At 44.0% G+C, this 27,796-nt stretch overlaps 1 protein-coding gene across 1 annotated transcript in view; it reads left to right on the plus strand.

The window, feature by feature from the left end:
* Positions 1–19: 19 nt before the first annotated feature.
* Positions 20–27,796, plus strand: part of LOC143832730 (heparan sulfate glucosamine 3-O-sulfotransferase 3A1-like) — an 84,695-nt gene continuing 56,918 nt past the window's right edge. Inside the window, exon 1 of the mRNA XM_077327556.1 lies at positions 20–1,305. Coding sequence (XP_077183671.1) covers positions 908–1,305 — 398 coding nt within the window. The 5' untranslated portion in view covers positions 20–907. The remainder of the gene's footprint in view (positions 1,306–27,796) is intronic.

Below are 27,796 nucleotides of genomic sequence, written 5' to 3' on the forward strand. Positions count from 1 at the left end.
CCCCGCCGCTTTCCCTTTCGAAAGGCAGATCCGCCTTTTTCAGCCTCTCATTGGCTCCGAGGGCGCGGAGGTGCCTTTTCGGAGAAGTTTTTTGCTACAATCAAGAGCTCCACGTGTGGCGGCAGCGGGAGGCGCCGGGAAAGGCCAGTCCCGCAGGAAAGGTGACAGGCGACGGGAAAGCTTCGCAGCTCACCGCCCCGGCCAGCCAGTCGCCCGAAGTGGGGAGCCGCGCGAGTGGAGCTGTCCGAAGCGCCCGGAGGCGAAGGACGGCCACGGCGGCGTCCCCGGGCAGCCCCAGAGCCTCGCGCTGACCCCCGCCCCCCTCGCCCCGGCCGCTTGCAAGGAGCCGCCAGCGTCAGGAGCGCAGCCTCTTCCCCCGCGTGAAGAAGCCAGCACCCGCCTTGCCTTCTGCTCAGCAGCCCCGGGAGGGTCGGGAGAAGGACCCGTCGCCTGCAGGAGCCCTGCGGATCCCCGCCTCAGCCTGGATCTTCTCCGGCGCGGGGCTGGACTGCCCGGGAGCTGCGCCGGGAGGGACGCTCGTCCGAGGGCTGCGCCGAGGTTGGAGGCGGCCGACGCCTCCGCGCGGGTCTCCCTGCGGCGGGATGCCGCTCTAGGCGCCCGGGGAAGTTGAGGCGCCACGCCCGCCCGCCCCTCGCCAGGCTGCCATGCCCCCTCCCCCCGCTCACTCCGAGCACGCCGGATCTCGCCGCCGGCCCCCCGCGCTCGCCCGGCCCGCTGGCCGCGGGGCTGAGGCGCCTGTGAAGCGCTGAGAGCGAGAGGGGAGGAGGGGAGCCTTCCTCGGGGGCCGCAGGCCCGCCGCCGCCGCCGTCCATGGGGCTGCCCGGTCCCCGGCCGAGCTAAGCGGCTGAGTGGGGGGCGATGGCCCCGGCGCGGGGGGCCGCCTAGCATGGCCCGGGGAGGGGCGCCCCCCGCCTCCTCGTCAGCGCCCGAGCCTTTGCCCCGCCGCGCCTTGAGGAAGCTGCTGCTCGTCTTGGGCTCCCTTCTCATGTCGCTCTACGCCAGCTACTGCCTCGCCGGGGCGGCGCGCGTCCTCGCCAGGGGGCCGGCCCCGATCCCCGCCGCTGCGGGGGAGGAGGGCGCCGGCACGCCCCGCGACCCCTTCGTGCCACCGCAGCCGGGGGGAGAGGGCACCAAGCGCCTGCCCCAAGCCGTGATCATCGGCGTGAAGAAGGGCGGCACCCGGGCGCTGCTCGAGTTCCTGCGGGTCCACCCGGACGTCAGGGCGGCGGGGGCCGAGCCCCACTTCTTCGACCGCAACTATGGCCGGGGCCTCGCCTGGTACAGGTACGTTCGCGCGCCTCTACGACGCCGCACTGGCCCCGCCGGCGTGCCGGGCGCTGGCCCGGAGCGCCTTCCGCCTTCCTCTTCCGCTGCGAAGTGGAATTGCATTGGCAGATTAAGTTGCTGTGCTCGGGGATGCGGGGAGCACCTGTGAGTGGTGAAATGAACGGGCCCGCTATACTATATACACCGCTACGACGGTCTTGCCTGACATAACACCGCACATGGCCAGTAGGTCGTTTGAACCGGGGGAAGGGGGAGTGGAGCGGGCAGAGATGTCCAGCTGCACTTCTGAGGTCACTTTCTTGCGAGTAAGGCCATGACCGAGTTCTCATTTCTAGGTAGACCTGCGTAGGATTGCTTTTCTGCCCTTATTTGTTCTGCCTTGGAAGGTTAGCTCCTTGGTGCTGTTAACTGGGTTTACTCGCTGGTGAGGGAAAGGTACTGAGCATTGATAGGGAGTCGAGGAATTTAAATTAATGTATGGAACTTGACCTTTATGAACACTGAATTTTGTCCACCCTGGTTGGCTGACTCATGACCCTGGGCCACACTTGCTCTTATTCCAGGAGCTCAAATTTTGCAAGCTCTCCTCATCATTCTTGCTAACAGGCACAATTGCCCATCAGTCTTTGTGATTTGCTCCTATGCTCCAGAGATGTGATTTGCTCCTATGAGTTGCTCTTTTTCTGTCCTGAGTATAATAGCTTTGACAAACGCCAACTCTACTCCTAATTCTTCCCCAATACGATCTTTCTGGATACTTGTAAGTCCTTTTTGACTGAACATTCTTTTGGCTCTGTTGTCAAAGTTCCCATCTGTCCCTATGCCCTGTTCTGTGCTAAGTTTTCACTGCAAGTCTTTTTGTCAAGTTGACTGACTGCCTTATAAGAAGACCATAGAGGGAAGAACCTTTCGAACGTATTTTCTATAGAGTCCTGGATCACCTGCATAAGTGAGCCTCCAAGGAAGTATGGGACATAAATGTGAAACTAAAACAAATAAAACAGTATTCCCTGACAAAGGAGAAGGAAAACAAGCATTTGTTATGTTGGGGAAATTGTTGAATGATTTAGGCCAATCAGTAATCCCAGGGTTCCTTTGGGATACTAAAGTATGTGGTTAAAGATATATATGGTATAGGAAGGTAGGCAGGTAGATATAGGTATATAGGATTGCCAACCTCCTGGTGGTGCCTGGAGATCTCAGAAAGTTATAAGTGACCTCCAAATCATTCAGCTCATTCCACCTGAGGAGAATTGCTGCTATGCTTGGTGGGCCTCATGACTGCTGAAATGAATGTTTCCTTGCTTTGATCAAGCTAGGTACTGCGCAGACAAAAACTTAAAAAAAATCTTAAGAAGTATTTTTATTTTATGAGTGATTCCATGCACATTGTAACCATGTAACTTCTGGGGCAGGGTAGGGAGGCATGGCCAGCTGGCATCACTTCTGGGGTTACTCGAAGACTATTTCAGGGATTATTTCAAGGTCAAAATGTTGAAAAAAGCTAATTTGGATACATGAAGCTTCTGTACACTGAATCAGACCATTGGCCCATTAAGGTCAATATTGTCCACTCAGACTGGCAGTGGCTCTCCATGCCTCAGGCCAGAGATCTTTCATATACCCTACTACCTGGTCCTGTCAGTCATTCAACTGGAGATGCCAGGGTTTGAAGCTGGAACCTTTTGCATGCCAAGTAAATGTTCTACCACTGAGCCACAACACCTTCTGGTGCAAATCTAAACATCTCTCTAGGCCTAAGGTCCACACCCTCCTCATTAGTATAACTCTCAACACTTCTCATCACCACTCTGAGTCCACAGGTGCACTGAATGTGGCTTTCCCCTGTATGGTTATTTGCCTACAACAGGGAGTCCTACTGCCCACAGTCCTTTGGAACCTACATGTGCTGTGCATGCTCTCCTCCTGTTGCCATAGCAGTTGCTATCCTGTAGCTGACAATTGCCCCCAGAGCCTGTGCACATGCTTGAGACCGTAAGTGGAACTTGTCAACTCAGCTGTACCTAGGATTGAGCTCTTTCTTCTGGGAACTAAGATCACAGGGAGATGCCCATTGCCAAATAAGTTTGTCTGATGGGTACACAAGAGAGGACCTCTTAAGTTGCAGCCCCACAATTATGGAACAGTCTCCCCAGAGAGGTATGCCTGACCCACTCTCTCAATTGTTAGAAAGCAGCAGAAGACAGTTTTATTCAGGACTAATTTTGATTAGTTCTGCTACCTACTGGTGTCTTCAAATGATTAATTTTAATTTGTAAGTTTGTGTATTTTATTGTATATTTATTGTATTGTATTATATTTTGTTACTTACATTCTAAGCCACCTCGATTTTCTGTAAGGGATAAAGACAACTAATAAATGTTTTAAATACATCTTAAAGCATCCCAAACTATCCCCCCTTAGATCCTACTCAGGGTCCACACTTGTCCTATAGGCCTTGGGAAGGAATCAAAATGCCTTCCAGAAGTAGCGACTACTTCCTTCTGAGCCATCAACCCTGTTTTTCCTTATCCAGCCTCAGCCCTGAAAGCTCCCTTGCCCCTGATATCTTTGATCCTTTCAGATGAAGTGTGAGACCCTCAGCAGGAAAGCCCAGTTGATCAGGATCTCAGCTGGGATGGGGGTAGAGGAGCGGTCAGGTGCTTGACGACATTCCGCTTAAGGGCGTATTCATAAGTGAAGGTAGGAGTGCCTTTTAAACTGGAATACCCTGCTTGTATTACTATTTAATGTCAACTAGGAACTAAGAAATGAATGGCTTGCAGTTGTCATGCTGGCTAGTGCAACTTTTGTACCTGGTTTTCCGAGCTGGGAAACACACACAGAACACCCCGATTTAAGAATTTAACACTGCTACCATAAGCATAGTTACACCCTCCCAAGTCTGCAGAAGTGGAAAGGTGTAATTCTGTCTACAATTGTACTGTGACAATATGAAAACAGTGTAGGAGGAGATTTCCCCTTCTGGGGGAATACAGGTAATTCAGAATTAGATTGAAAGCTTCCAGAGAAATAACTTGTTTGTTCCTTCTTTAGCCAAAACATAAACGTAGCTATAATGGATAAGGTCAATGGTCCACCATCCTCCTGTTTCCAGCAGTAGCCAGCCAAATGCCACAGGGAAACTCACAACCAGGGTTGGTTGGATCTAGCCAGTTATTTCACTCAGTCTCACTTAATTCTACCTTTTATAATTTCCACTGTTCCACATGACCACCAGGTAGGTCCCAGCATCATGTTTTGGCTGTGTGTGTGTGTTTTTTTTTAGGAGGCAAAATTAAGAAACAAGTTGGATTTGTTTGTATGTGTTCTGATTGTCTTTCTCAGAATTCCTGACCCCATTCTTGCCAGTTGGTTCTGTACACGTATGTCATTTTCTCTGTTTCTCCAAATAGTTCCACTTTATTTGGTGCTTCCTTCATGCGCTCATCCATAATTGTAAAAATAGAAACTTGATGATGAATTTTAAACATTAAACAAATGGTCCTTGGAGATCATGGGCTTAATACAGAGAAAGTGGATTGTGGCTAATTCCCATTGGGAATATACATTCATTGGTGATGGGGGGGGGGAGGTATGATTTTTATCAAAATATGTGTTATTGGGATGTGCTTGTGTATGTTTTAGTGTAGGGAAAGTCCAATGTCTTTCCTCAAGATAATACATCTGTCACAAGCATCCTTCCTCTTGACTCCAGATAGAGGTAAAAAAAGACCCCTTCCAAATTTATGCCATGAACTCAAAGAGTTCTTTTTAGTGAGCAGTTGCTGAACTCATCGGTATGTGCCTTTCAAGTGCTGCTGTAACTTGTAAAATCTCTTGAAATCCTAAATGTTTTATGAATTTAGTTGTCTGCTTGGGTCTTGGCATTCTTCTGTATGTTAAGAGAAGGCTTATAGATAGTTTATATGTTTGCCCGTAAATGTGGTGAGTTAGTGGGCAGATGCCATTTGGGCAGGGCTTTAAAAAAACACCCTGAGATTCAAATCCCAACCTTGACACTAATATATTGTGAAGATAAAATGGGATATTCATTGCAACCTGGGTTCCTGGAACTACAGCAGGTTGGAAAGGAGGTAAATAAAATACCTCTTACATGAATGGGGAAGGAGTATGCAATTCGGGCAGGATGAAACATAGGGAAGTACTTTGCAAGCATATTTGGTAGTGTTGAAAGTTCCCTGCTTCAGCATTTTTGCTTGTATGTCCTTGAAATGGATCAAAAGTATGTACCTATTCTAGTGTGACTGCAGTGTTGTCATCTAGACAAATCTCGTTTGTGACAAGTCATGTCATGCTCATTCTTATGTGCTCTCCAATGACAATGCAGGTAGCATTGCTCCCGCTCTTAACTCTGATATGGCCAAGTCTGGCTAATTATTATGATGGCACCCTGTTTATCACATGATTGATATAGATCACCTATATTCTTAAATGAGGAAGAAAATAGACTAATTTGAATAATAAAACATGGAACATAAGCAGCAACAGGTGAGGATGGTGAGAGAATTGAAAAAAGTGAATGGTTTGCAAATATAGCATACACATGGAAGTGCATGCCTTCTGCATTATGCTTTGTCATATTAGCTGTGGTGTCCCTGTGTTCATTGTCTCAACTCCTGGATGTGGAAAATGTGTGATCTAGTCTTTAGTCATCATGCTTTTTGGAACAGTCCTGTGAAATTCTGATTTGTGGTTGAAAAGAGAATGTATTTTATAACTGTAGTAAAATAGATACATTTTCAACTATTTTGCCTCAGACTTACCTCAGAGAATCTTAGTGTAATATTACCTAACTTAATTAGCTTTATCTAGCTGTTCATGGCTCGCTTGATTCAGAAGATCACATGCCTACATGCACCGTGTTTATGTTTCCTGCTGCGTGGGGCTGTGGGCTATGGAATGTCTGAAGTCCTAACCCCCATCATTATTTATTTAAATATAATCCACTTTCCCAACTGCAAGATTTTGAGAAATCTAATAAATGTTGGTTATTGGAGGTACCTGGAAAGACAACCTTAATCAAGCCCAATCAAATATTGCTTAATGGAATACATTTTTCATTCGTTGGAGCAGGTCTTCAACAATGTGAAAATGAAGATGAAAGCCATGGGGCAATTGTCTTATTTGCAATTTGCATTGTTTAGATGGCTCTCCCACATCCTTCTGTCATTTAAAGTTAATAAAGCTGTGTCCTCTGGCAAGTTAATATGAAAATAGCTTGTTGGCTCAGCAAGTAATTTGTCTTTCTGTTGTACAGCAGAAATGGCTTTGTTCTCCATTAAGGACACAGGAGTAAAATACAACATTCTGAGGCTAGCAATTGTGTGCTCTAGATGGTGAACCATACTTCAACTTTATCTAGAGGCATCGCTTCCAAAATGGAGGTGGGAGCTCTTTAGTATCCTGCTGCAGTCTTAGGCTAGTTTCCTGAACCAAGTGAACCCACTTCTGAGAATGCTTAGGATAGTTCTGTATTGTCTTAATCACTACTTATGCCTATTACTTATTTGGAAGTTTAAGAGTAACCACAGAGTACATCACTACTTTTGATTGTAGCTGAAGGGCTGCTCATGAAAAGGGAGATGGAAAATATTGCAGTAGTGATGTCAAAAAATGCCTCCTAATCCCACAGATTCTAGGGATTTTTCAGAGAATGTCTTTTTCAGGGAATAAAGGCTGTATTCTGGAACAGTATTTTCTCAACAATGAATTTATCCAATTTTGCATGCCTTGAAAGAGGACCAAGAAAGGAAATGTTAAAACTTCTGAGGTTTTCCCATTTATTTTTAAGCACATTTTTTCTTGACTTTGAAAATTAAACACCTGCCTTTTGGGACAGGATATGGCCACAATGTCTGGCTGATATTCAGGGAAACTATTTATCTCTGGTAATAATCCTAAGGAGACTTGAAAAGAAGTCCCACTACAATCAAGGAAAATGTTTTGGAGGGGGAGGAAATGCTGCATATGGCCCTAGAAACCTGGCTATAGTGAAGAATACCCAAGGAGAAGCCAGATATGTTTATGTCCAGAGGATTTGTTCTATTAGTAGTGTTAACTTTCACAGAGATGTCAGTGAGATCAGAAAGTTGCACTGTATCTGTCATGGAATTCTCCACCCAAACTTAGGGCCTTTCCACACCCATTAAATGTAGTGAAACCCTTACCTTAGGTAGTTGTTATATTCCAGCCGCTCTGCATGATATTACCAACATCCAGTGTCCAGGCAGCAAATGGCTGGCTACAGCCTCCATTTTGAAGCGCTAGTTGAGGAATCACATAAAGTTGATTCCCCAACCGAAAAAGTGCCAGCTAGAGGAGAGCACCCAGCAGGCCAAAAGCCAAAGAAATGTGTGGAGGTAAAGAAGTGTTATCTCCACCCTCAATGTCCCACCCTCGCACCCACCTCCCTCTCCCTTCTCCTGGGGATGTTTTTGTTTTTTTTTAAGCAAGCTGCCTGGAGCAACAAATAGGTGTACAAGCATGCAGGCAAAGCCAAAGATTATTTTTTCCCAAATCAGGAACAAGATTTTTTTTTTTCAAGTATCAAGAATCGTGATCCCATAAGGGGTGGTGAAAAAAAAGCACTATGCATCTATGATTAGATGCATAGACGTTTCAGTGTAAAAGTATTGAATTAAAAAAAAATAGTGGGCATCACAAGCCCTTTAAAACACGGAGAAAGGGAATTGATTGACAGGTAGAAGAAAATTACATGTAAAGTGTGTTGGCTCTCTTCCACCATTTCCAGCAGGAGTGTGAAGTGTAAGGAGCACGAAAAGGCAGCAGATGGAATTGAGACAGCAAGAAGGTGAGGAATGGCTGGAGGCACAATAATATTTAGTGCTATGCCATTACACTGGTGTAACATTATTTTTTTCGATGTGTGGAGGTGCCCTTATTTTCAGCAAAAACTTCTCATGGGTGCTATTTCTGGTTGTAGTAATGTCTTACATTATTATCCTCCAAAAAGTGCAAGTGCAAGACACCATATGTGTTTTCCCCTTTTCCATTTTAGCATTGCATCAGTGATTTGAAGTGGACTAGGCTGATTAAGTGACAATATGCTCCATACTAGAGTAAGGGACCCTTGGGGATCCATGGGAGCTCTGAAGTGACATGGTATGGAGGGGCGGGTGAGTTATCTTCTCAGCTCTTCTTTCTGACCTACATGAGGCAGAACTGCCATAGTAGTAGTAAAGGCAGGAGAGGGAGCAAAAGGAGGGCTAAGGGTGTAGATAGTAATGTCATTTCTGTGGGCGTGGCAGCTGACATCATTCTTGGGGCTCCTCTATCTCTGAAAAATTATTTCAGGGCCTCCACCATAGTCAAAAGGTTGAAAAAGTCTGTACTAAATTTAAATGTTTAGGTGATCCATAGATCAGTAGAATTGCTTACCATAGTCATTTAGTCTGTAGAATCCATGAGTTGGCCTTCCCAAATGGTATTCCTGGGAGCCAGTCCTGTATGGTGTGCTGTTTCTGCCCTTTGCTATGCCTAAATGGTGCCCCTGAAACTTCAGCATGAGATTATTTTAACCTTATGGTAATATTTTAACTATTAGATCTCTGGGAATTAACAATATTTTTAAAGTACTTATTTAGTAAAGTTTTGTGCCATATCATCAGAATACTGCTCAAGGCTCCTTAAAATTACAACAAGCCATGACTACTTGAGGTACCCAGGTTCATCTGTGAATAGTCTTTGTATATAATGATCCAAAGACTTCCAAAATACTTTGAAGTGATCTTGTGTATTTGGCGCTGCTAGGTTGGGTGAGGGACCCACCAGGGCATAATGGGTTCCATCATCTCCCAGTAGAGTCAAGAGGAGAGATCCTCCCTGATTGGGTAACAGCTATTTCATAAGAGCAACGCTGGTTAATTTTAATAACTCTGACATGTTATATGTTATAAATCTGTTGCTTTGAGAACTTTTTTAAAAGTTGAAAAGTAAATAATATATATGTGGACGAAATACAGTAACATCCTAGTCTTGTCTTCTTTTCTTTCTCCCATTCACTTTTTTTGAAAATAATTTTGGATTAGCTCTCTAAAGGAATATGAAGAGATCAAATTGTTGATGGATAAATCCTATCCATAATTGGGAAAACTACAATTAAGAAGTGCATATATGGTAAAGACTGCTCCCGAAAAATTCCAAGAGCCCACAGAGAGCTACAGAAACTGCTTAACAATAACAGAGTCTTGCAGTAATTTCCAGATGAATGCATTTATCGTGGCAGACATTCAGCTACAGCAGACTAGCATGACCGCTCCTCTTTCCTTTTAATGCAAGTTCTTATTCCTACAGAAGAAAATAGCTTGCAATCTATTCCACCTGAACTGTAACACATCTGAAGTATGATGTGTGGGCTATTATAAATCTATACTGCATTTCTTCTAGACCTTAAAGCTAAAATGACATAATTCTGATTCCCCCCCTAGCTAACTAGCAGATAACCCTCATGAAACTCATACTCAAACAACTCATCCAAACTAATGCATTTGCTGGCAGGGGCTCATGGGAATTGTAGTCCATGGACATCTGGAGGGCTGCAGTTTGACTACCCCTGGTTTAGACTATAATAAATTACTGATTTGGGGGGTGGGGGTCATAGCTTTTAACATGCACCTGGAGAAAATTGAAAGGTAGGATAGGGGGCTGTAGCTTTTGATTCACTTTCAAATTGTTCTTTTGGGATAGTTTCCACCTAGACAACTGCAGGAGGACAACAGTGACCCCTACAGCCAGAAATATCCTAATAACTGCTAGCCAAGGAAATGAGGGGAGATCTGTTGCAATAAAGAGGTCTACCAAGAGTTTCATGTTGCTTTTCTAATGGGAAATTAAAAGTTTAGTAAAATTGTGGCCAGAAGCTGAGTAAATCTGATTAAGCTACTTTCTTGGAAAAAAAAACCCAACAAATTAATTTTGATGACTATAGCAAAGGGGAGAAATGTGCTGCTAGCAAATCTCTCTGCTAGCTAGCTGAAGTCCCACTGCTTTCTTATGGATCAGAATAGGAAATGAAATTTGTCTAAAGTGCTGTGTGTTAACTCAAGGGGAACAAAAGTCTCTAGACCCCCACGCACACACATCCCTGCCTGTATAGTTCTTCTGTCAAAGAGTCAGATCACCTGTGGAGATGCGTATTTTAAAACTTCTGCATTTTAATTTGAGAGCTCCAGCATCTATGTGGATGGATCCATGAGTAGAATTTCAGTGCCTGCTGCTACTTTCTTTGTGAGTGACCAGGTTCTTGTGGGACAATTTGGGAGGGGGGAGGGGAGTGCAAGCCACAATAGCCCTGTTGATTTTTTTTTTATCGAGGGATTGCTGAACAAGTCCATTGAATAGCCAGAGTTCAATAGCAGTTGAAGCTTCCCCTCCTCCCATGTAATATGACTTTATAAAGCCTGCAGGGGAGAAGAAAACCTTGTGTGGGTTGTGTTAAAGTGAATTGTAGTAATCCAGTCCAGTTACAGGAGGGGATTTTTTCTTTTTAACCCAGGGGTGTTGATCTCTGATCCTTTGTTTTGCTAGCCTCAGACTCAGGTGCCCACTGGAATCCCGTTATCCTGTCAGTCACACCAAATGCATCTATTTTGTATGTTTTTAATCCTGGCTGTCTTTGTAAAGCTGTTACTGGATTTGGAAGAGGAAAAAATTCCTCTAATTTAGGCTGCATGTTGCAAGGAGACCAATGATTATTCAGTGTACTTTTCATTCAAGGAGTGGGTGGGCAGGGGAGATATTGACACCTCTTGATGCTTTAAATCTGAGAAGTTCTGTGTCCTCTAATTTATACTGTATTTCACCCTCCTCCCCCAGATAAACAGGGATGGTGGGAATCAAAGTGAAGGGAGAAGTTTTTACTTCCTTGAAGGGCTTTGGAGAGAAGCCTGTTCCAGCAACTGGAAATAGCTGTAGAGCATGGCTTCCTGCACAACTTCTCAACCTCATTGCCTCAAGCCTTCCCTGCTATGTAAAATTAAGCAGAAATTTGAGCCTCAGGGACTGAAGTGTATGCCTCCTGCTCTTGAGGGGTTCATGTCCATGCTAACAGACCACTAGGTTCAGAATGGCTCTGAAGAAGCCAGGAGCTGTGGTGCACAAGAAACTGGCCATGGCATCTTTTGTAGTAGGATGGAGTTCTGTGTTGGGGGTGGGGAGAAAAGGGCAGGTCAACTTTTCAAAGGCTACTGTGTAAAACTGGTTAGACAAAGGCCTGTGTGAATGTTAAATTCCCCCTGGGACTGGACTTTGGAAGATATCGGGGTCAAGCATTTGGCTTCTGTGCCTCTTCCCCAGTTTAATTTCCAAGAGGGAAGAAGAAATCTAACATTCGGATATCTCCTGTTCAGGCGTTTGCTTTACCCCAGTGAAGATATGGGAAGGATCAGAATATCCAAACAGTTCCAGTATGATCCCAAATAATTTTGTGAAAAGTGCTACTTAAGTGCCAGATGTACACCACAAATCTTGAAGTTGCCTCTAAGGAAACACTTTGGTGGTTACAACATGCTCTACGTAGCCAGAATGTTGTGCTCACCGGAAGTACTAGTGTTTGCCAGAAATGTTTGCTTGGGATAACTGAATTCTTTGGACAAGCCCTCTGAGATTCTTCTCAAATACACAGACAAGGCCTGTGGTAAATGTTCTCACGGAAAGCAAGCCACAAAATGGCCTGGGACTTTTCATGCTGGCATTGTCTGTTCCTAGAGGTGGAACACAACACACACAGCCTGGATATTTTAAGTGTTGCGGTAGCCAAAGCCAGGATGAGCATGAGCTTGCAGTAATCATCTGATATAATGAAATGCTGTTTTTTTCTTCATCATGTTTAAAACAAGCACCTGATTCATACTTGCACAGGTAGATCACCTTTGATTAGCTATCTGATCAATTTTAATGGTAAGAACTTGAAAAACTGGTATTTGGTTTTAAATGACAGTTGGACTGACCTTTGTCACAATAGGCATGTCCTGCTTTTTAAAGGGAGATCCACTCCTGTTTTCTGTTTTATCCTCTGGATTATCCAGTCAATCCAGAACATGTATGCTCTTTAGTCTTGAATTTGGGGCTGCAAATTGGTAGCACTACCAGTGAGGTCACTTGTGGTTAAGGGGCAATAAGTGAAGGTTTCGCATCTGTCTACTGCATTTTTATCATGTCCTTCCAGTGAATCTGGTACATCAGACATGATCCTCTTTATTTTATATTCACAACAGCCCTGTGAGGTAGGTTTGGTTTACTACAGATTGCCCTGAGGTCACTTACAGTGCAATCCTAAACATAATCACACTCTCAGAAGGCTGCAGCTCTATTAGGATTGCACTAAGTGCTATATAACTGATAACAATTTGATCCCTAGTCTTCTCCAGTACTTTAAGCTCTATATAATACTGGCTTGGTAGGGTAAATCCTGAGATGTTTGCCTTGTGTCCCTCAAGTCAGAATATCTACCATACTACATTCTCACAACCAAGTCTGAATTTCTACTAGTATCTCCCTTAGAGTCATTACTGGGTGTTCTTATAAGATGTCTTTCTTCAGCCAGATGGTGATCCTTGTGCCTGTGCCATGACCGCAGGCTCATAAAAGCAGCTGTCACCTTCTTGATGAGCTTTTGAACTCTGACCTGCATTTCCAAGGGTCGGGTTTTTCACAGGCTGGCTATTGCGTTGGTGTAGCTTTTAAATTATACTGTACCCTGTGACAGTAGCTACGTGATGTGTTGGGGGAAGGGAGAATGATTCCAGGGTTGTAGAATAAGACAGATGTAGAAGTAACATAGTTAATATTTGATTAAGGATAAAAGGGAGTCACTGATGATATGAATGCAACATCTGGGATTGAAGTAGGGAGTTTACAATGTTGTCATGACAGGTGATGTAGTTTTTGGATTTGGTTCTCCGGAGTGTCACAACATTGCAACTGAGAGTTTCCCACAATGCACTTGTACATATTATGCTAATAATATGGCAATCATAGCTTGCACGTTTGCTGTATGGTACAGTGCCAGCAAACTAGGAGATGATAAGTCTTCCCAGCAGTTGCTATTGCTCCAGAGAGATGAGTAAATTTATCACTAGTTTCAGATTGACTTATTGGCGAGATGGTCATGATCTCTCAAGAAAAATTGAGTTTTTGCATATGTGAGTTGTTTCGTCTGCAAAAGGGACATACCATTTTACAATTCTGTAGATGGGTAATTGGCCTATTGGTGCAACTGATTCCCCCCTCCCCCTGCATGATCTGGCATTCCAGTGTTGCAGCCAGTAATGTGGGAATGGCCACACTGCACACTCGAAGCATGCAGCTTAAAAACAAAACAAAATCTGCATCTCTTCCTAATCACTGGGAGTTTGTGTATGAACAGATGATGCACAAGCATAAGCAGAGTTAATACAGTGCAAATAGTAAGCAAATCTAATGCCTTTCTAAAGACAGTGCTGACAGCCTGCCAGATTGAACTCTTTTGCCCATGAACTTATAAAACGGCTGATGGTGTTGTTGGCATAATAATCTCTATAGGCTTGTCTCAGCTAGCACAGCTTTCTGTACCTTGTTATCTTGCCATGTGGTGTTGAGTGCCATCTAGTGTGTGTATTTGGAGGAAGAATTTAAACAACAAAAATATGTATCCTTCCAGCTCAGAAAAACCGTTAACAAGTTTTTTTGGGGGGAAGGAGTTTTTAAAATAGTAAAAATTGCACTTTCAGAATGCTTTATTTAGAAATTTAAAAACTGAGGTAATGGTATAGAAATAATAAACTGGTAATGGCAATATCTGTTAGGAAATTGAGTATGTGAACAGATTCAGGCGGGTAGCCGTCTTGGTCTGAAATAGCAGAACAAAATGTGAGTCCAAAGGCATCTGAATGATGGCCCATGTCTTCCAGAATGGTACCTATCTAGAGCATTATTCTCACCTGCAAACACATCAAACAGCTTGACTCCATATCAAGATTCAACTGTTGGCGGATTCTAATGTACTTAATGAATTTTAAAAAATCAGATGTCGGGCTCCAACCCATCTGGAAAATTTCACTTATTATGCCTTAAAAAAATAAAGGTCTGCTACTAATGGAGTTGTTCACAAACAGACAGTTGTATTGTGTCTGGCTATATTTTCCAACAGTCATCATTTTACTGCATTTTTTGTAACATTGTGAACCAGAGTCCAGTGTGCTTTCAGTTATAGGCCATTTGCTATTTTCAGATATAGGACACCAGAGGAACTAGATCCAAAGAGTACGTGCTGGAGGGGATAACTGCATGTGGATTTGTTTGCTCAGTCTAAATTTTCCTTCCAGATCTTCCATGCAGTTTTGTGGATCCTAGCAGAAGCACTAAGATCTCTTAATTTTTGCTGTGCTGTTCTTCGAATATATTATGCATGCTTTTTATTTTTAGTTCCTTTAAAAATGTTAAAAGGAATGTGTATAAAAGCAGCAGTTCCTCTCTGAATTGTATTTGGTAACAGGGAATTAGAAAAAAATCAGAAATGACAGGGAAAGTTCTGTTCACATTGTATTTGGGTATGTTGAAAAGGAATAGATCCACTCTCATGGTGTTCTGTACTCCTTATGTGCATGCAGTGTTGATGGAATTGTGATACCTTTAGGACCATTAGAACAATTAACACGTCAGTTATTTGTTTCTCTCCCTATTAAAAATAAATTCTTAAGGCTTGCTCAGGCACGTTCAACATGTGGGAGCAAAGGAAATAGCATAATTCTCTATATGCAGTGCACAATCCACAGGTCCAACAGCAATTATATGTTGGATTCTTTCTTCTTTTCATCCCCCAAACTGATATAAATTTAAAAAGCAGAAGGAACTGTTAAACTATGTGAAATCTGTAGTATGCATGATTCAAGAGAATATGAAGAATATCCTGCAGGGGGCATTGGGGGAGATATGTAATTAGCATATTTAGAAACTTCCTGATATTCTCATCCTATGCCCTGGATTGCTCGGTTGGAGACTTCTTGCTCTTTTAAGCACATTTTGTCCTTATTTGCCTTCATATGTAGAGCAGACTGCTAGGACTCTTTCGCTTTACAAAGTTGTTTAAATTATAAAGCTATTTATCCTGTAAGCAGCTGTAGCTGCAGAAGAGCTATGTTTTGCAAGCCATACAAAGCTGTTCTGATAGAGCCTTGATTTAGTTCAGGAGCTAGTTCCACCAGGTTGGGGGCACTTGGATGAAAAGGCTTTGGCTCTTGTTAAGGCCAGGTGGATTTCTCTAAGGCCGGGGATCACCAGAGTGTTTGAATAGATAGACTTTGTTAGTCTTCGGGAATAAAGGCAAATAGATGGTCCTTTGACTTTTGTTTGGGAATAGAAGGCCAAGTTGCCTTTCCCTTTATAAAACTTAAATATAATTGATTATCATTGGCAGACTTGCTTATATTGATACTTGTTACCAAGTTTTTCATTTGTAGTTTCAGGATGACTTCTGGTCACAATGAGGAAATCTCCTGTGTTAAAGCTCCAGAGACTTCTGTTCATCAGTCTTGGCTATACAGGCCTTTGGCTCCTGATGATCTTTTGTCAACTGGTCATGCCTCCCTGCCATGCCCCCATAAGTGACATATCACCCCTATCTCTCATCCAGAGTAAAAGAAATGCACACAAAACAACACTTGTACCCAACGACTGCTATGATGACTCACCTCCCTCTCTCTCCCTCCAACCCATGCAGAGTTTAAAAAAATGAAATATTCCCCCCCCCCAAAAAAAAACCCAACCCCAAAAGGACTCATCCAGATGGAGACTGAAATGCTAGGCCACAGCAAAATGCCAGGCTGCGGTGGTGGATGGGAGCTGGGTCCCGGTCTCCACCCCTTTGCCCCAAAATGGCCCCATGGCCTGCTGTGCTGGGTTGAGTCCAAGGCCAGGGTATGCCTCCTCCCTTTCCAACCCACAGAGTTTAAAGAACCAATGGAACAACACTCTAACCAACCATCTCCAAAAGGACTCTCTGTGCTAGACTCCAGCTGCCACCAACCATACTAGAGGAACCTTGGCTGGCAAAGATTTATATGGCCTTTCCCACTCCCTCCAGGGCCATCACTGGTTAGTTTGGGAGAGGGCATATTGACCAGCCCAAATAAACTGAAAACCACCCCATCCCCTTCTCAACCAGTGTAACTCCTTAGGGCTCTGGCCTAACCTTGAGGTTACGTGTAATCCTGGTTGGGAAATGCTGTCTAACACAATGATTCCATATCTGAGAGCAGCTGTGTAATTTAGTTCACCTTGACATGAGACAGTACATATGGTATTCTCAATGTGTATACAAATTCTTTTTTTTTTTTTGAGCAAGAGAGTGTGGGTGTGCTTAGCAAATTTGCTTTTAAATCAGGAATGTATAAAACATCATCAGCAGTGATTTCAGTTCCACAATCACCTATTTGAAAATTCAGGGTAAATTTCCCTTTTCTTTAAATATCTACTTGATATTCATTGGCTAGGCACATTTTTCCTAACACATTTGTATCCCGTTCTTCAAACAAATTAATATCTGGTGTCATATATATGGAAGCACCACTATCAATAGGCCAAGAGTTGTGATTTTCATTAGTTTGTGCTAAATGAGATACACAGTAAAATTTCATTTCTTTGGAAGAAATCCTTCTGTCTCCATGTTTGAGTGTGAGGTTGATTGCTAGTACTGATATTTGCATTTTTTTTGAGGAAGCAGTTCCTCTGGATATGATCTGACTTGTTACAAATGATGCAGTGAGAGACATGTGTCTTTGGGGTTGGGCTTTCTGTGATCAATTAGCTTAATTCTTGCCCCCTTGACCTGACTTCTCAGGCCAGTCATTTTCCCTTTTGCACTGCTCATGATAGCCCTTTTGTTTACAGTACTCAGCTCTTAACAGCCCCAGAACATCCTCCAGCTTAGAATGCTTCCCATTTAATGTTGAAATGAATGCATAATACGATTCAGATAGGGAATTTAGGAACAAGGCAATTTATAAATCCTTCATCTACAGCATTTACAACCTTATCAGTTAGTTTTAGTCACACTTCTATATGGTTTCTGCATTTCCACTTTCTTGTAGTCTTATTGAGAAAAGTTCTCAAAACAAAGAAATCTTTCTAAGAAAGGTCTTGCTCTCAATTGACCTTTCTTAAAGCTTCAATCATCCCTTTTGCAGTTTCTTGTTCTTTAATGTATGCCACCTGGGAATTAGCCAGCATATATATTAATAACCAGATGTTGTGCTTTACTTACTGCATTCTCCCATCCTGTAATCCCATTTTGAGACCCCAAATGTCACAGAACAGATAATGAAAAACTAGTTGTACTTAAGGTAAAGGTATCCCCTGTGCAAGCACCGGGTCATGGCTGACCCTAGAAGGTGATGCCTTCTAGCGTTTTCATGGCAGACTCAATACGGGGTGGTTTGCCAGTGCCTTCCCCAGCCATTACCGTTTTACCCCCCAGCAAGCTGGGTACTCATTTTACCAACCTTGGGAGGATGGAAGGCTGAGTCAACCTTGAGCCGGCTGCTGGGATTGAACTCCCAGCCTCATGGGCAGAGCTTTAGACTGCATGTCTGCTGCCTTACCACTCTGCACCACAAGAGGTTCTTAAGTTGTACTTACTTGGCTACCTATTTTATATTATTACTAGCAAGAAAACCCATTGCAAGCAGGAATGCAATGGGCACTAGGACCCAGGGGACACTGGGAGGTGCAGGTCTCTGTGTGTGTCTCTCTCTCCTTCTCCTTGCATGTCTGTGGGTGTGCCTCGCAGCAGGAGGCATAGCAGGTAATGAGGGCTAGTTTTTAGGAGGGAAGCAGGGCTGGTGTGCAGTTTGGGGCAGCTCTCTCTGTCTCTCTCTCCCTCTGTCACAGCAGGGGCAGCTCTATTGTGTCTCTGTCAGCAGCTTGGGGCAGCTCTCTCTGTGTCTCTCTCTGCCTCCCTCTCAGCAAGAGCGATAGGAGGGAATGAGGGCTCGTGTTCGGTGTGGCAGGGCTCTGTGTGTCTCTCTTTGTCTCTGGTGTGTCCAGGGAGGGAGGGCTGGAGCTGTATGGGCAGGGTCAGTCAGGGTATATACTTCCTGTGTGCAACTCTGCCATACAATAAAATAAATCCTAATGCTCAATTCTAAAAAAACATACATTGAAATTATCTCTTATTTTTTCTAGGATTGCATATAATTGTGTCATGTTCATAATGCATAAAAAGGAATACTCAGAGCTTGGGGCCAACTGTTAAGTATATTTGCAGCATCGTTTGTTCTTGCCAGCAGGTGGTGAACTTATAATTGCTCAAATAAGTAAAAAATAAACAACTAGGAAGAATTACTTTTAAACTTTAGAATTCACTCATAACCCTATTGATGTATTTGGTTTAATATATCAGAGTTTTGCCCAGTCATAGAAGTGTGATAGTAAGTGCAGTAAATAAATCTCCCACATGTAGCAAAAATGGTAAATTTGCATTTTTCAGGTAGATCCAGTTCACCAGGTTACAGTCAAAAGAAGAGAAAGAGGCCTAATCTAAAGAATATTTTCCATATCACAAATGGCCAGCTTTTCTGGCATCATGTGTATGAGATCATTATATCTACAGGAGAAATCTGTAAAGATGTGTGTCTCTGTTGAAGGCCACAGGCAGAAAGTGAAAGGACCAAAACCTGAGTCTTCCCCTCGCCCTCCCCAAACATCCAGGCATGCTGAGTTGCTCACTCCAACTGATGTTTGGTTATGTTTTTATTCACAGTATTCCAGAATTTGACTGATATTGCGTCCTCTGGCTATTTTCATTGATAGGGAAAAGTAAGAGAGAAAGGTAATGTGCTTTAACTGGCAATTGGGGCTAAATTAATTTGTGATTTCAGCCTGTTAGGGCTATTTACTTTTTTTTTAACCAACCAGCACTGGTGGGTGAAAGCTAGAGCTGAGTGGTTTCGAGGATAACCTAGAAATTGAAATCAAAGTAAGATAGCAAGGCATGCTGCTGAGTATTTGATAGCAGAGCTGTTGCTGGTGGAAATCATGAAAAGTTCTTTGTCCATTTTATTTTTATTTGTTTTTGCAAAGAGCATGGGTGTTAGTTCCTGTACCCTGCCTGTAACCCAGCTCAGGTAATTCTATCCCATGAAATTGACTCTGCAGTTTCCATTCACAGGAGCATTCTCCTCCTTTCCCCATCCCTTTGCCTACAGTTTTACATTGTTCTAGGGATGCAAGAAAGACTTCTGGGATCTAGCCCAGAAGTAGTTAGATTTCAGTGCTGACCTTTTGCTCTCAGAGAGCGTTATGTAAGGACATTTGTGTGTAAAGCTGGGGCTTTCAAACTGTAGAAGAAGAAGAAGAGTTGATTCTTATATGCCGCTTTTCTCTACCCGAAGGAGGCTCAAAGTGGCTTACAGTTGCCTTCCCTTTCCTCTCCCCTGTGAGGTGGGTGAGGCTGAGAGAGCCCTGATATTCCTGCTCGGTCAGAACAGCTTTATCAGTGCTGTGGTGAGCTCAAGGTCACCCAGCTGGTTGCATGGGGGGGGGGGGGAGTGCAGAATCGAACCCGGCTCACCAGATTAGAAGTCTTCACTCCTAACCACTACATCAGACTAACTCTGTAGAAGCTCCCCAACCTATCTGAGGAACATCTGAGGCAGATGGAGTGTTTGGAAAGTCTGGCTACTCCGTTGTTGACTGCTCCACTGCTTAATTGGAGAAAATGTTCTGTTTCCTTTTGTACAGCTTTATTGGGGTCAGAGAGGACTTTCTGGATTCCTCTTTTAACTAGTCTATTGCTGGATTCCATAGATCCATGTATGCAGCAGCCAGCTTTATGTTCAGACTAGAAATTAAGCCTGCTGTAGTTTAAATACAGCGGGCGCTAGCGGGCCTACAGATTTGTGCGGGGTGGCTGTGCGGCTTGGCGGCGGCTGGATGCGCACCCGAGGATGTGGATGAGCTGGCCTGAGACCCTCCTCCATCGATTGCGGCCTCCTCCAGGTCTCCCCCCGGCACGGGACCTACCGCAGTTCCTGGAGGGTAGGGAGGCAATGCTGTCGGGCGTCGGCGTCGTTGAGAATCAGTAGAGGGGTCAGTGCTCTGGCCGGAACGGCAGCGCCGTAGTGGCCACCGCATCTCCTGCGAGCAGCCGTGGCCGGCAGAGGAGCTGCCGGAGCCGCTGCCGCAGCGATTGAAAGTGTCCCTGGCGGTGCGGGAAGTGTTCCTCTGAGGCGGGCCAGGCGAAGGCGGCGGCGCGACTGCAGCAGCTCGCGGCGGGGCCACAGCCACGATTGAAGCCGGCGGCAGCTCGGGCGCTGTTCGCAGCGTGGGTGCAGGCCCGGCCGCGGGTGCTTGCAAGCTGTGTGGGGTGGCACCGAGACGGACTGTTCGCGTCTGGGGCCGGCGCCGGCTGCTCACCGCGGCGCGGACAGGCAGTAGGCTGCCGTCTTGGAGGCTAGCGAGGGAATGGCGGCGGTTGGCTGGATGCGGCCAAGTTGGGGGGCAGATCGGGAGGCGCGAAGCCAATCAGCACCCTTCCTCATCTCGGACAGGGCCCGCCCTTGGGGCCCTTACTGTTTTATTTATTCTGCTACGCCAGGAGCGGTTAAAGATACTGTGGAAACTCAACTGTGAAAACAGGATTTTAAAGACTCATGAGTCTAGAAAAGCAGGAACTGAATTCAAAAAGTTTTGAGATACTGCTTGTAAGAGGAGGTGCATATATTCCCACATGCAATTTTGTGGGAGGGGGCACCTCAGAAGGAGACCCAGCCTGTGAATTTATGGATTCTGAATCTAGGAAAGTAAAAGGAATGCTCATCTGAACCATGGACAAACCAGTGTGGGTGAGAAGATTGCCTTACATTCTGCCTCCTTGCTATTAATCCAGAGAAGAAAGCTGGACTGATGTCAGAAGGTCTCTGAAGAACAACTGCAGACCATTTCCCAAGACTTCCTTTTTCACACACACATGGGTCCCACATTGCAACCTATAACATTTGATACTGGAGGTACCTTTGCTGTTAGCTTTGCTCTATTAACACTTTTAGCCATGTTTATAGTAGGTTTGTCAGCAAGGGAATGCAGAGAATCATTCTCAGTGGTTGCTTTCCAGATGGGGAAACTCTGTGCCTGAGTATTTACTGAAGGCTGAACCTTGTCCAGGACCAGCGTGCTGGCTCCTGCTAGTTGGGATGCTGTGCGGTCCAGCAGTTCTCCTTTCATCTCTTTCTTTGGCGTATTTGAGCCCTACTCTTATGAAACCTACCGTCTGCTTTCTTGCTGTTTTCCATCACTGATAATAAATACGTTCAACTTCAGTCATAAAGCTGACCCCTCCACTTCATGGGAAGTGCAGACAGAATGAACTCCTGTTTGCTTCTCCCTTCCCACTGGGAGATTTCATACTGTCAGATCTATGGGAAGAAAATGACTGAGTAGTCCGGAACTCCTAAGAACATCTGAGTGCCCCTTGGTGACCTGTGTCTCCAGTAATGTTTTGTCATTAGATGCCACTCGTATTCTCTTGGGCACTTGAGTAACCGCCCATTATCCCCCCTAATCCTTACAATAACAGAATCATACTGTCAAGAGGTCTTTCTTGTACAGGCCATTGAGATGGGAGGGAGAAAAATCAAGCTTTGATTGCAGTGTTTCAAAAGCCTGGAGAAAATTGAGAGGCAGGAGCAAGCACAAATTAGGCAAATCAAGTACATGACCAGCTGTTGGCTTAGAGAGACAGTAGTGTGATTGGAGGATCCAGGGGCCAGATTTGGTTAGTTGTATGAGCTTTAAGTAATACGCCCTTTCCCTTGTGATGCCAGAATGCAGATACTCTGTGAGGGAGAGACATTGCCCTAGAATGTTCAGGGAAGTTGCCAATGTGTTTGAAGTAAACACATCGGCAACTCCTTTGCACATTCCATGGCAATTGCAATTGAGTTTATTGCTGTGTGTGTATAAAGTTGCAGCTGGATGCATAGTGACCTTGTAGGGTTTTCAAGGCAAGAGACTAAGAGAAGTGGTTTGCCATTGCCTTATTCTGTCCAGCAACTCTGGACTTCCTTGGAGATCTCCCATTCAACCAGGGCCAAGCCTGCTTAACTTTTGAAATCTGATGAGATTAGACTCACCTGGACCATCCATACTTCCTTTGGAACAGAAGAGCAGTCCTCATTCTTTTCCTCAAAACTAACCAACATTGGAATTTATGCCCGCCTATTACCGGCATGCCTCACGACTCCTAACAAGGAAAACTGGTAATATAATATATATATATCATCGATATGGTGATATAAGGTAGGACGGATTCTCAGATTGAATTTAGACTTAATGGAAGGAGCCTAGAGACAGTGCTTCCTGCCTCAGGAGAAAAAGAAGCCAAGAAATGGTAGACTAATTTTTTTCTTGTGCAAACTCGTTTCCTTAGCCCTGCAAGTAGTTGTTTTAAATCTCTGAATCTCCATGTAGCTTGCTCCACAGCACTGCTGAAGAACCTGGGGGTTTCCATGTGCCTTGCTATCCTACCATTTCTGCCTTCTCTGTCTTTTAGAAAGGCAAGAGTATTTAGCTGGCAGCCCAGTTCAATGGATCTGTATATGTAACTTAAAAGGTACAGTTAATGAAGTATAGACCTTTTCCTGCAGGACAGACCTGGTTGCCTCAGCCACCTTTCCTTGTCTCTTGGGTTGCGTTCCAGATATCAAGATAAACTGTGGTTTGTTTGTGAGTCACTCTGCTTAGTCTCCCAGATATAATCACAGTTTGTGTCAGTGCTACTTGTGTATTTCTTGTCTCCTTTCCACCTCTCAGTAAGCAGTACATTTTCCTTATGCTGTATCTGGGTTGGATCCAGGAAGCTTTTTTCACTCACTGTATCTTGCTCAGGTACCTTCGTGATGACAGCCCTCGTCCCACATGGAGTTTATACATGGAGGTCCCATGATCCCTGGTACAGCCTTCTTTGGTGGTGAAAGGGAACCTTTCCTTCATTTTTCACCAGCATAAAAGCTGTTAATGCACAACTTTCCATGGCTGGGCAGCTGTAAAGGGAGGTGGTACTCAATAAACCATGGTGTGTAAATGCAGATCTCACAGTATACTAAACCACACATAAACCAGCTACAGGTCTTTTGTCTGGATTGGAAGATTGATTGGGTAGCAGCAAACAAATTTTAGTTTGTTGGCGTACTCCAATTCAGTCATCACAACTAACTGGAGTTTGTTCCAGCCATGGCTTGTTGTAATGTTTGAATGCAGTTCCAGTGCCACTTATAGCTGGGGCAGTGTTGGGTTTGTCTTAGTTGGCTTAAATTTTCCATAGGATTCTTTCCAAGACAAGTTACAGTGAATGCCACAATTGCTTATGTCAAAAATGTACTGGGTGTGGATTTTGAAAAGATTCCTCTGGTGACTGGCTACAATAGAGATTCTAGGATTTATTGATTTGTGCTTTCTGTGTGCTCGTGACTGAGCTATTAGGATTTTTTAAATCTCCTTTGATTTCCCAAGCCTGGTTCTGACTGGGTTTCCCCTCTCCCAGTTGGCTGTTGATGGTTTCCAATGGCTTGCCTGGCTAGACATGGTCCTGAGCATAATTTTTTTTCATACATTTTTACCAGTTCTCCCCCATACTGAAATAACAATCCAGTCAGAACCCAGCTAAGTGTGATAGGATGGACACTTTATGAGATTCAGAGTATGTCAACAGAAGATGCAGGGGTGGGGAGTCTGGATGGTCTAGGTTCCAAGGAAAACCTTGTGTCACACTTGCTCATTTATCTGAAAATAAAGAATAGGAGGAAACTCCAGAAACTTGCTGGAAAGATTCTTGAGGGGCCAGAGTTGGGAAAGCATCTTCTGCTGTGACCCAAATGCCTGTGCACAAGCATTTAATTGAGTTTGATGGGATGAAATGGCCATAGACACAGACCCACCATTTTCTAGGACAAATCTGAGTCTATTGACTGAATGAACTGGATGAACTCTTATCCTTCTTGTTTGCACCCCCACCCCTAAATAGAATGGAAACAAGCTTGCACCATAATGCTTGTGATGGTGTTTACAAAGCATCTTGATGATGTCTAAAATTGCACCATAGTCTAAGCCAGGCTTTCTCAACCAGGGTTTTCTGATATGACCCTCCCACCACTCCCAAAATAGCCAATGATGAACCTAGAGGGAGGGGGAGGGGGAGGTGCCCCAGGTGGATGTATACACAGCTATGTTTCCCAAACATATTCTGAGGGTCAAGCCACTTCTGAGTTTTCTCAAAGCCTGAAGAATATTTCAGTGGTTTTCAATGGTAAAAAAGTTGAGAAAGTCTGGTCTAAGTCAAGATGATCTTGAGTCTTGCTGTTTTATGGGAATTATCTGGTATCTGAAGTGCACTTATTAAGAAGCCATTGTATAGATTAGCTGCTCAGTTTCTAAATACTGGCTCTGTGCATGGTTGTCTTTGCTTTTGCCTTCCTTATCTGTGAAGTTTTGGTCTTCCCGTGTATTAGTCCTGACTATTTTAAACAAGTGTTATTTAATAATACATTATCCATCTATAACCTGTCCTCCTCCCTCTCCATCATATCTGGAAACGGAAATTCTCTTACGATCAAATGCATGTACTTTCCCTGTGTCTCCATCCATAACTGTAGCCCAAGGGGAAATTGGGAAATGGGTTCTGCATCAGTGTAAAAAAAAAACCCACCAGATCTGGTGTGCCTGTGCTTGGCAACAAGATCACTAACAGATGGTTTCCTGCTGGCGTTGAAAGTGAAAGTCTTGGGTCTAATTTTAACAATTGTGACCTGCTGGCATTCTTTAAGAAGAGGAAATATTGCCAGTTTCCCAGTTGCTGTTGGAAGTTCTTTCATGAATACCAATTCTTTGATAATATGGGGTACTTTTGTATCGTATGTATTATTTCTGATTTGAATGTGGGCTAGGGGATTGGGAGAAGTATGGTGCTAGAAAAAAATATTTGACATGCATGGCTACAATTATTCCATGACTTGAAATCTCTTTTTTCCTCTCAGGACAAAATTGGATGTTTTTTCAGAATCCTTTGACTTACAAAAAAGAGGCAAGTTTTATAGTCCTCATGGTTGTGAAGAAAACTTTAAAGAAATCATGGTCATTTCTCTGTAAGGCTCAAGGATCTGTAATGGAATTTGGAGCAGAGGTGGTAGTCAGAGGCAAGAATTCTTACATAATAAACTTTAGGCTTTGATTTTAGTCCCTGTTTACTATGCATGTCCACTCTTGTGATAAAAATACATTACAAAAATGGTATATTCTGTATAAACATGCCAGCTGAGTCTCACTGAGAATGTCTGGCAAGGACAGCTGATGATAAGTGTGTGATGCTCTCAGGCTCTAAACAAGAGTCCTGTTGATTGGGTTCCTGAGTCCTACCACCATAGCCAGTAGTTGGAGGAGGGAAATGGCAGACGCTTGTAGAAAGAATCAGGTGATCGTGGAGTGCCAGAGTGTTACTTGCATCAGTTCTGGATGGGCAGCTAAATGCCAGCCTTCCTGACATTCCCTGTGGAACCGGCTTCATGAGTGAGAGCCATTGCTGCAAGAACTCTGTAATGAGCAGAATCACAGAATCATAGAGTTGGAAGGGGCCATACAGGCTATCCAGTCCAACCCCCTGATCAACACAGGATCAGCCCTAAGCATCCTAAAGTTATCCTTCCATTTTATATGTTGGCATTGCAAGCAGAGTTTGTTCAGAGGAGCGCAGTTTCCTCACAGGAGTGTAAGAGCATACGTGACTTTGTGTAGACTAAGCTTTTCTGAGTTGGGTTCTGTCCCCAACCAACTTATTATGTGATGGCTCCCCGCAAACACTCTAACTCATAGCTTACTCTAACTTGTGGCTATTATTTCAATAGGTGAACTGTACAATGGTAAATGTGACTTGAGTCAGAATAGAGATGGCCTCTGTTCACATACCATCAGTTTGAAAAGTAGAACTCCTGCTCACTTGTTTCTCATAATGTTTTGGGAATGAATATATATGGAGTGTTAAGCTCCATTCTAAAATATCCATGTTCATTATAATATATATAGAGGCCCTTCCCCTCCCCTTTCATTTGTGCATTTATAAGTACTCTGCACATCTTCCGATGAACATGGGGGCAAAGTGTGATCTCCCCCCTGCATACAGTTATGCTAGTCAGGATCTTGTCAAAAGGGCTGTAATCTCAGAGCAGTATGTGTGTGTTCATACATATTTGTCTGTGTAATCCACAACCCTGAACAACAGATTTAATAAAGGCATCTTTTAACTCTGATTACCCCTCCCCATCCCATTGCAGAATGCGGCTTCCTCTGCCCCAGTGATCTTAGGTAACAGCTAGCAGACTTGCTTTGTTGTTCCAGTTACTCAGCTTCTTCTTTATAGTACAATCCCTGCACTTCCTTAAAGTGCTAAAATCAGTCCAGCAATGAGACTTCTATTTGAATCAATATATATTTTAATAAGTAGAAACTGAAGTAACTAAGTACATAAGGAGAATTCTTGAACTTGGTGACTTAAGCAAAGGAGATTTGAGGCTGGCTGGAATTCTTTCCGAGTGTTTTCCCATCAGTGCAAAATATTTAAACTTCCAGCCCCTCAATCCAAGGCCATCAGGGATTTGTAGAAGAGAGGCAGTGGAAGTCAAAGACAGAGAGCTTTGAGCACCTTGAAGGTTTCACATCAGGATTGTGTTTCTCCAGCTTTTGAATTTGCTTTTCGTACTGGGAACTTTTATGGAGCTATTCAATCTCAGGATGTAAGAGAGATGACAGGAGGTGTGGAGGGGCTGTAATGTCAGGAATTGGATCAGATTTCTCTTTTCCTTCTCGGAGTCCTCATGGGCAGCCGTACTTGGTGACAGGATACACTGTGTCTAACAGAATACATTCAGCTGGCCTTAATGGGCAAGGCTGTTTAAATCCTGCTGTTTCCTAGAGTAGAAGGAGGCACTGATACCCTCCTTTTTCCAAGAGGAAGAGTGAGAGGAGGGGATGATAACTTGGGCCAGACCATGCATGGCTAATGCATTTCACCTCCAGGTTTATGTCATGCTCATTTAGAGTGAAATGGTTTCATTCTTCCCCACTCCCACCCCTCTTGGTGCTTTGAAACAATTCGTGGATCACCTTCCTTCCCCCTCTGATACTCTTACTAGTGGCTGATGTTACTTATGACACTGGGGTCTAATAGCGTATCATCCATTTCTTATGGTACCCGAGTTTCTCCTAAAAAACCATCCAAGACTGTGAGCATGCTGACTGCTGTGTGTGCATTTATCTTGATATATCTAGTCCTTCTACCCCAAGCTTTCCATCACCCTAAATCCCTAATTGCAACCATTTGAGCTGGAAAATGAGACATTTTTATTTTATTTTTTATTTTGTGCAAATGGATTGCATTTGTTATGCATCTAGTGAGCCAAATTGTGTTTTATTTTTTGTAACAAAT

The sequence above is a fragment of the Paroedura picta genome, chromosome 3 (genome assembly GCF_049243985.1).
Source record: "Paroedura picta isolate Pp20150507F chromosome 3, Ppicta_v3.0, whole genome shotgun sequence".
NCBI lineage: Eukaryota > Metazoa > Chordata > Lepidosauria > Squamata > Gekkonidae > Paroedura > Paroedura picta.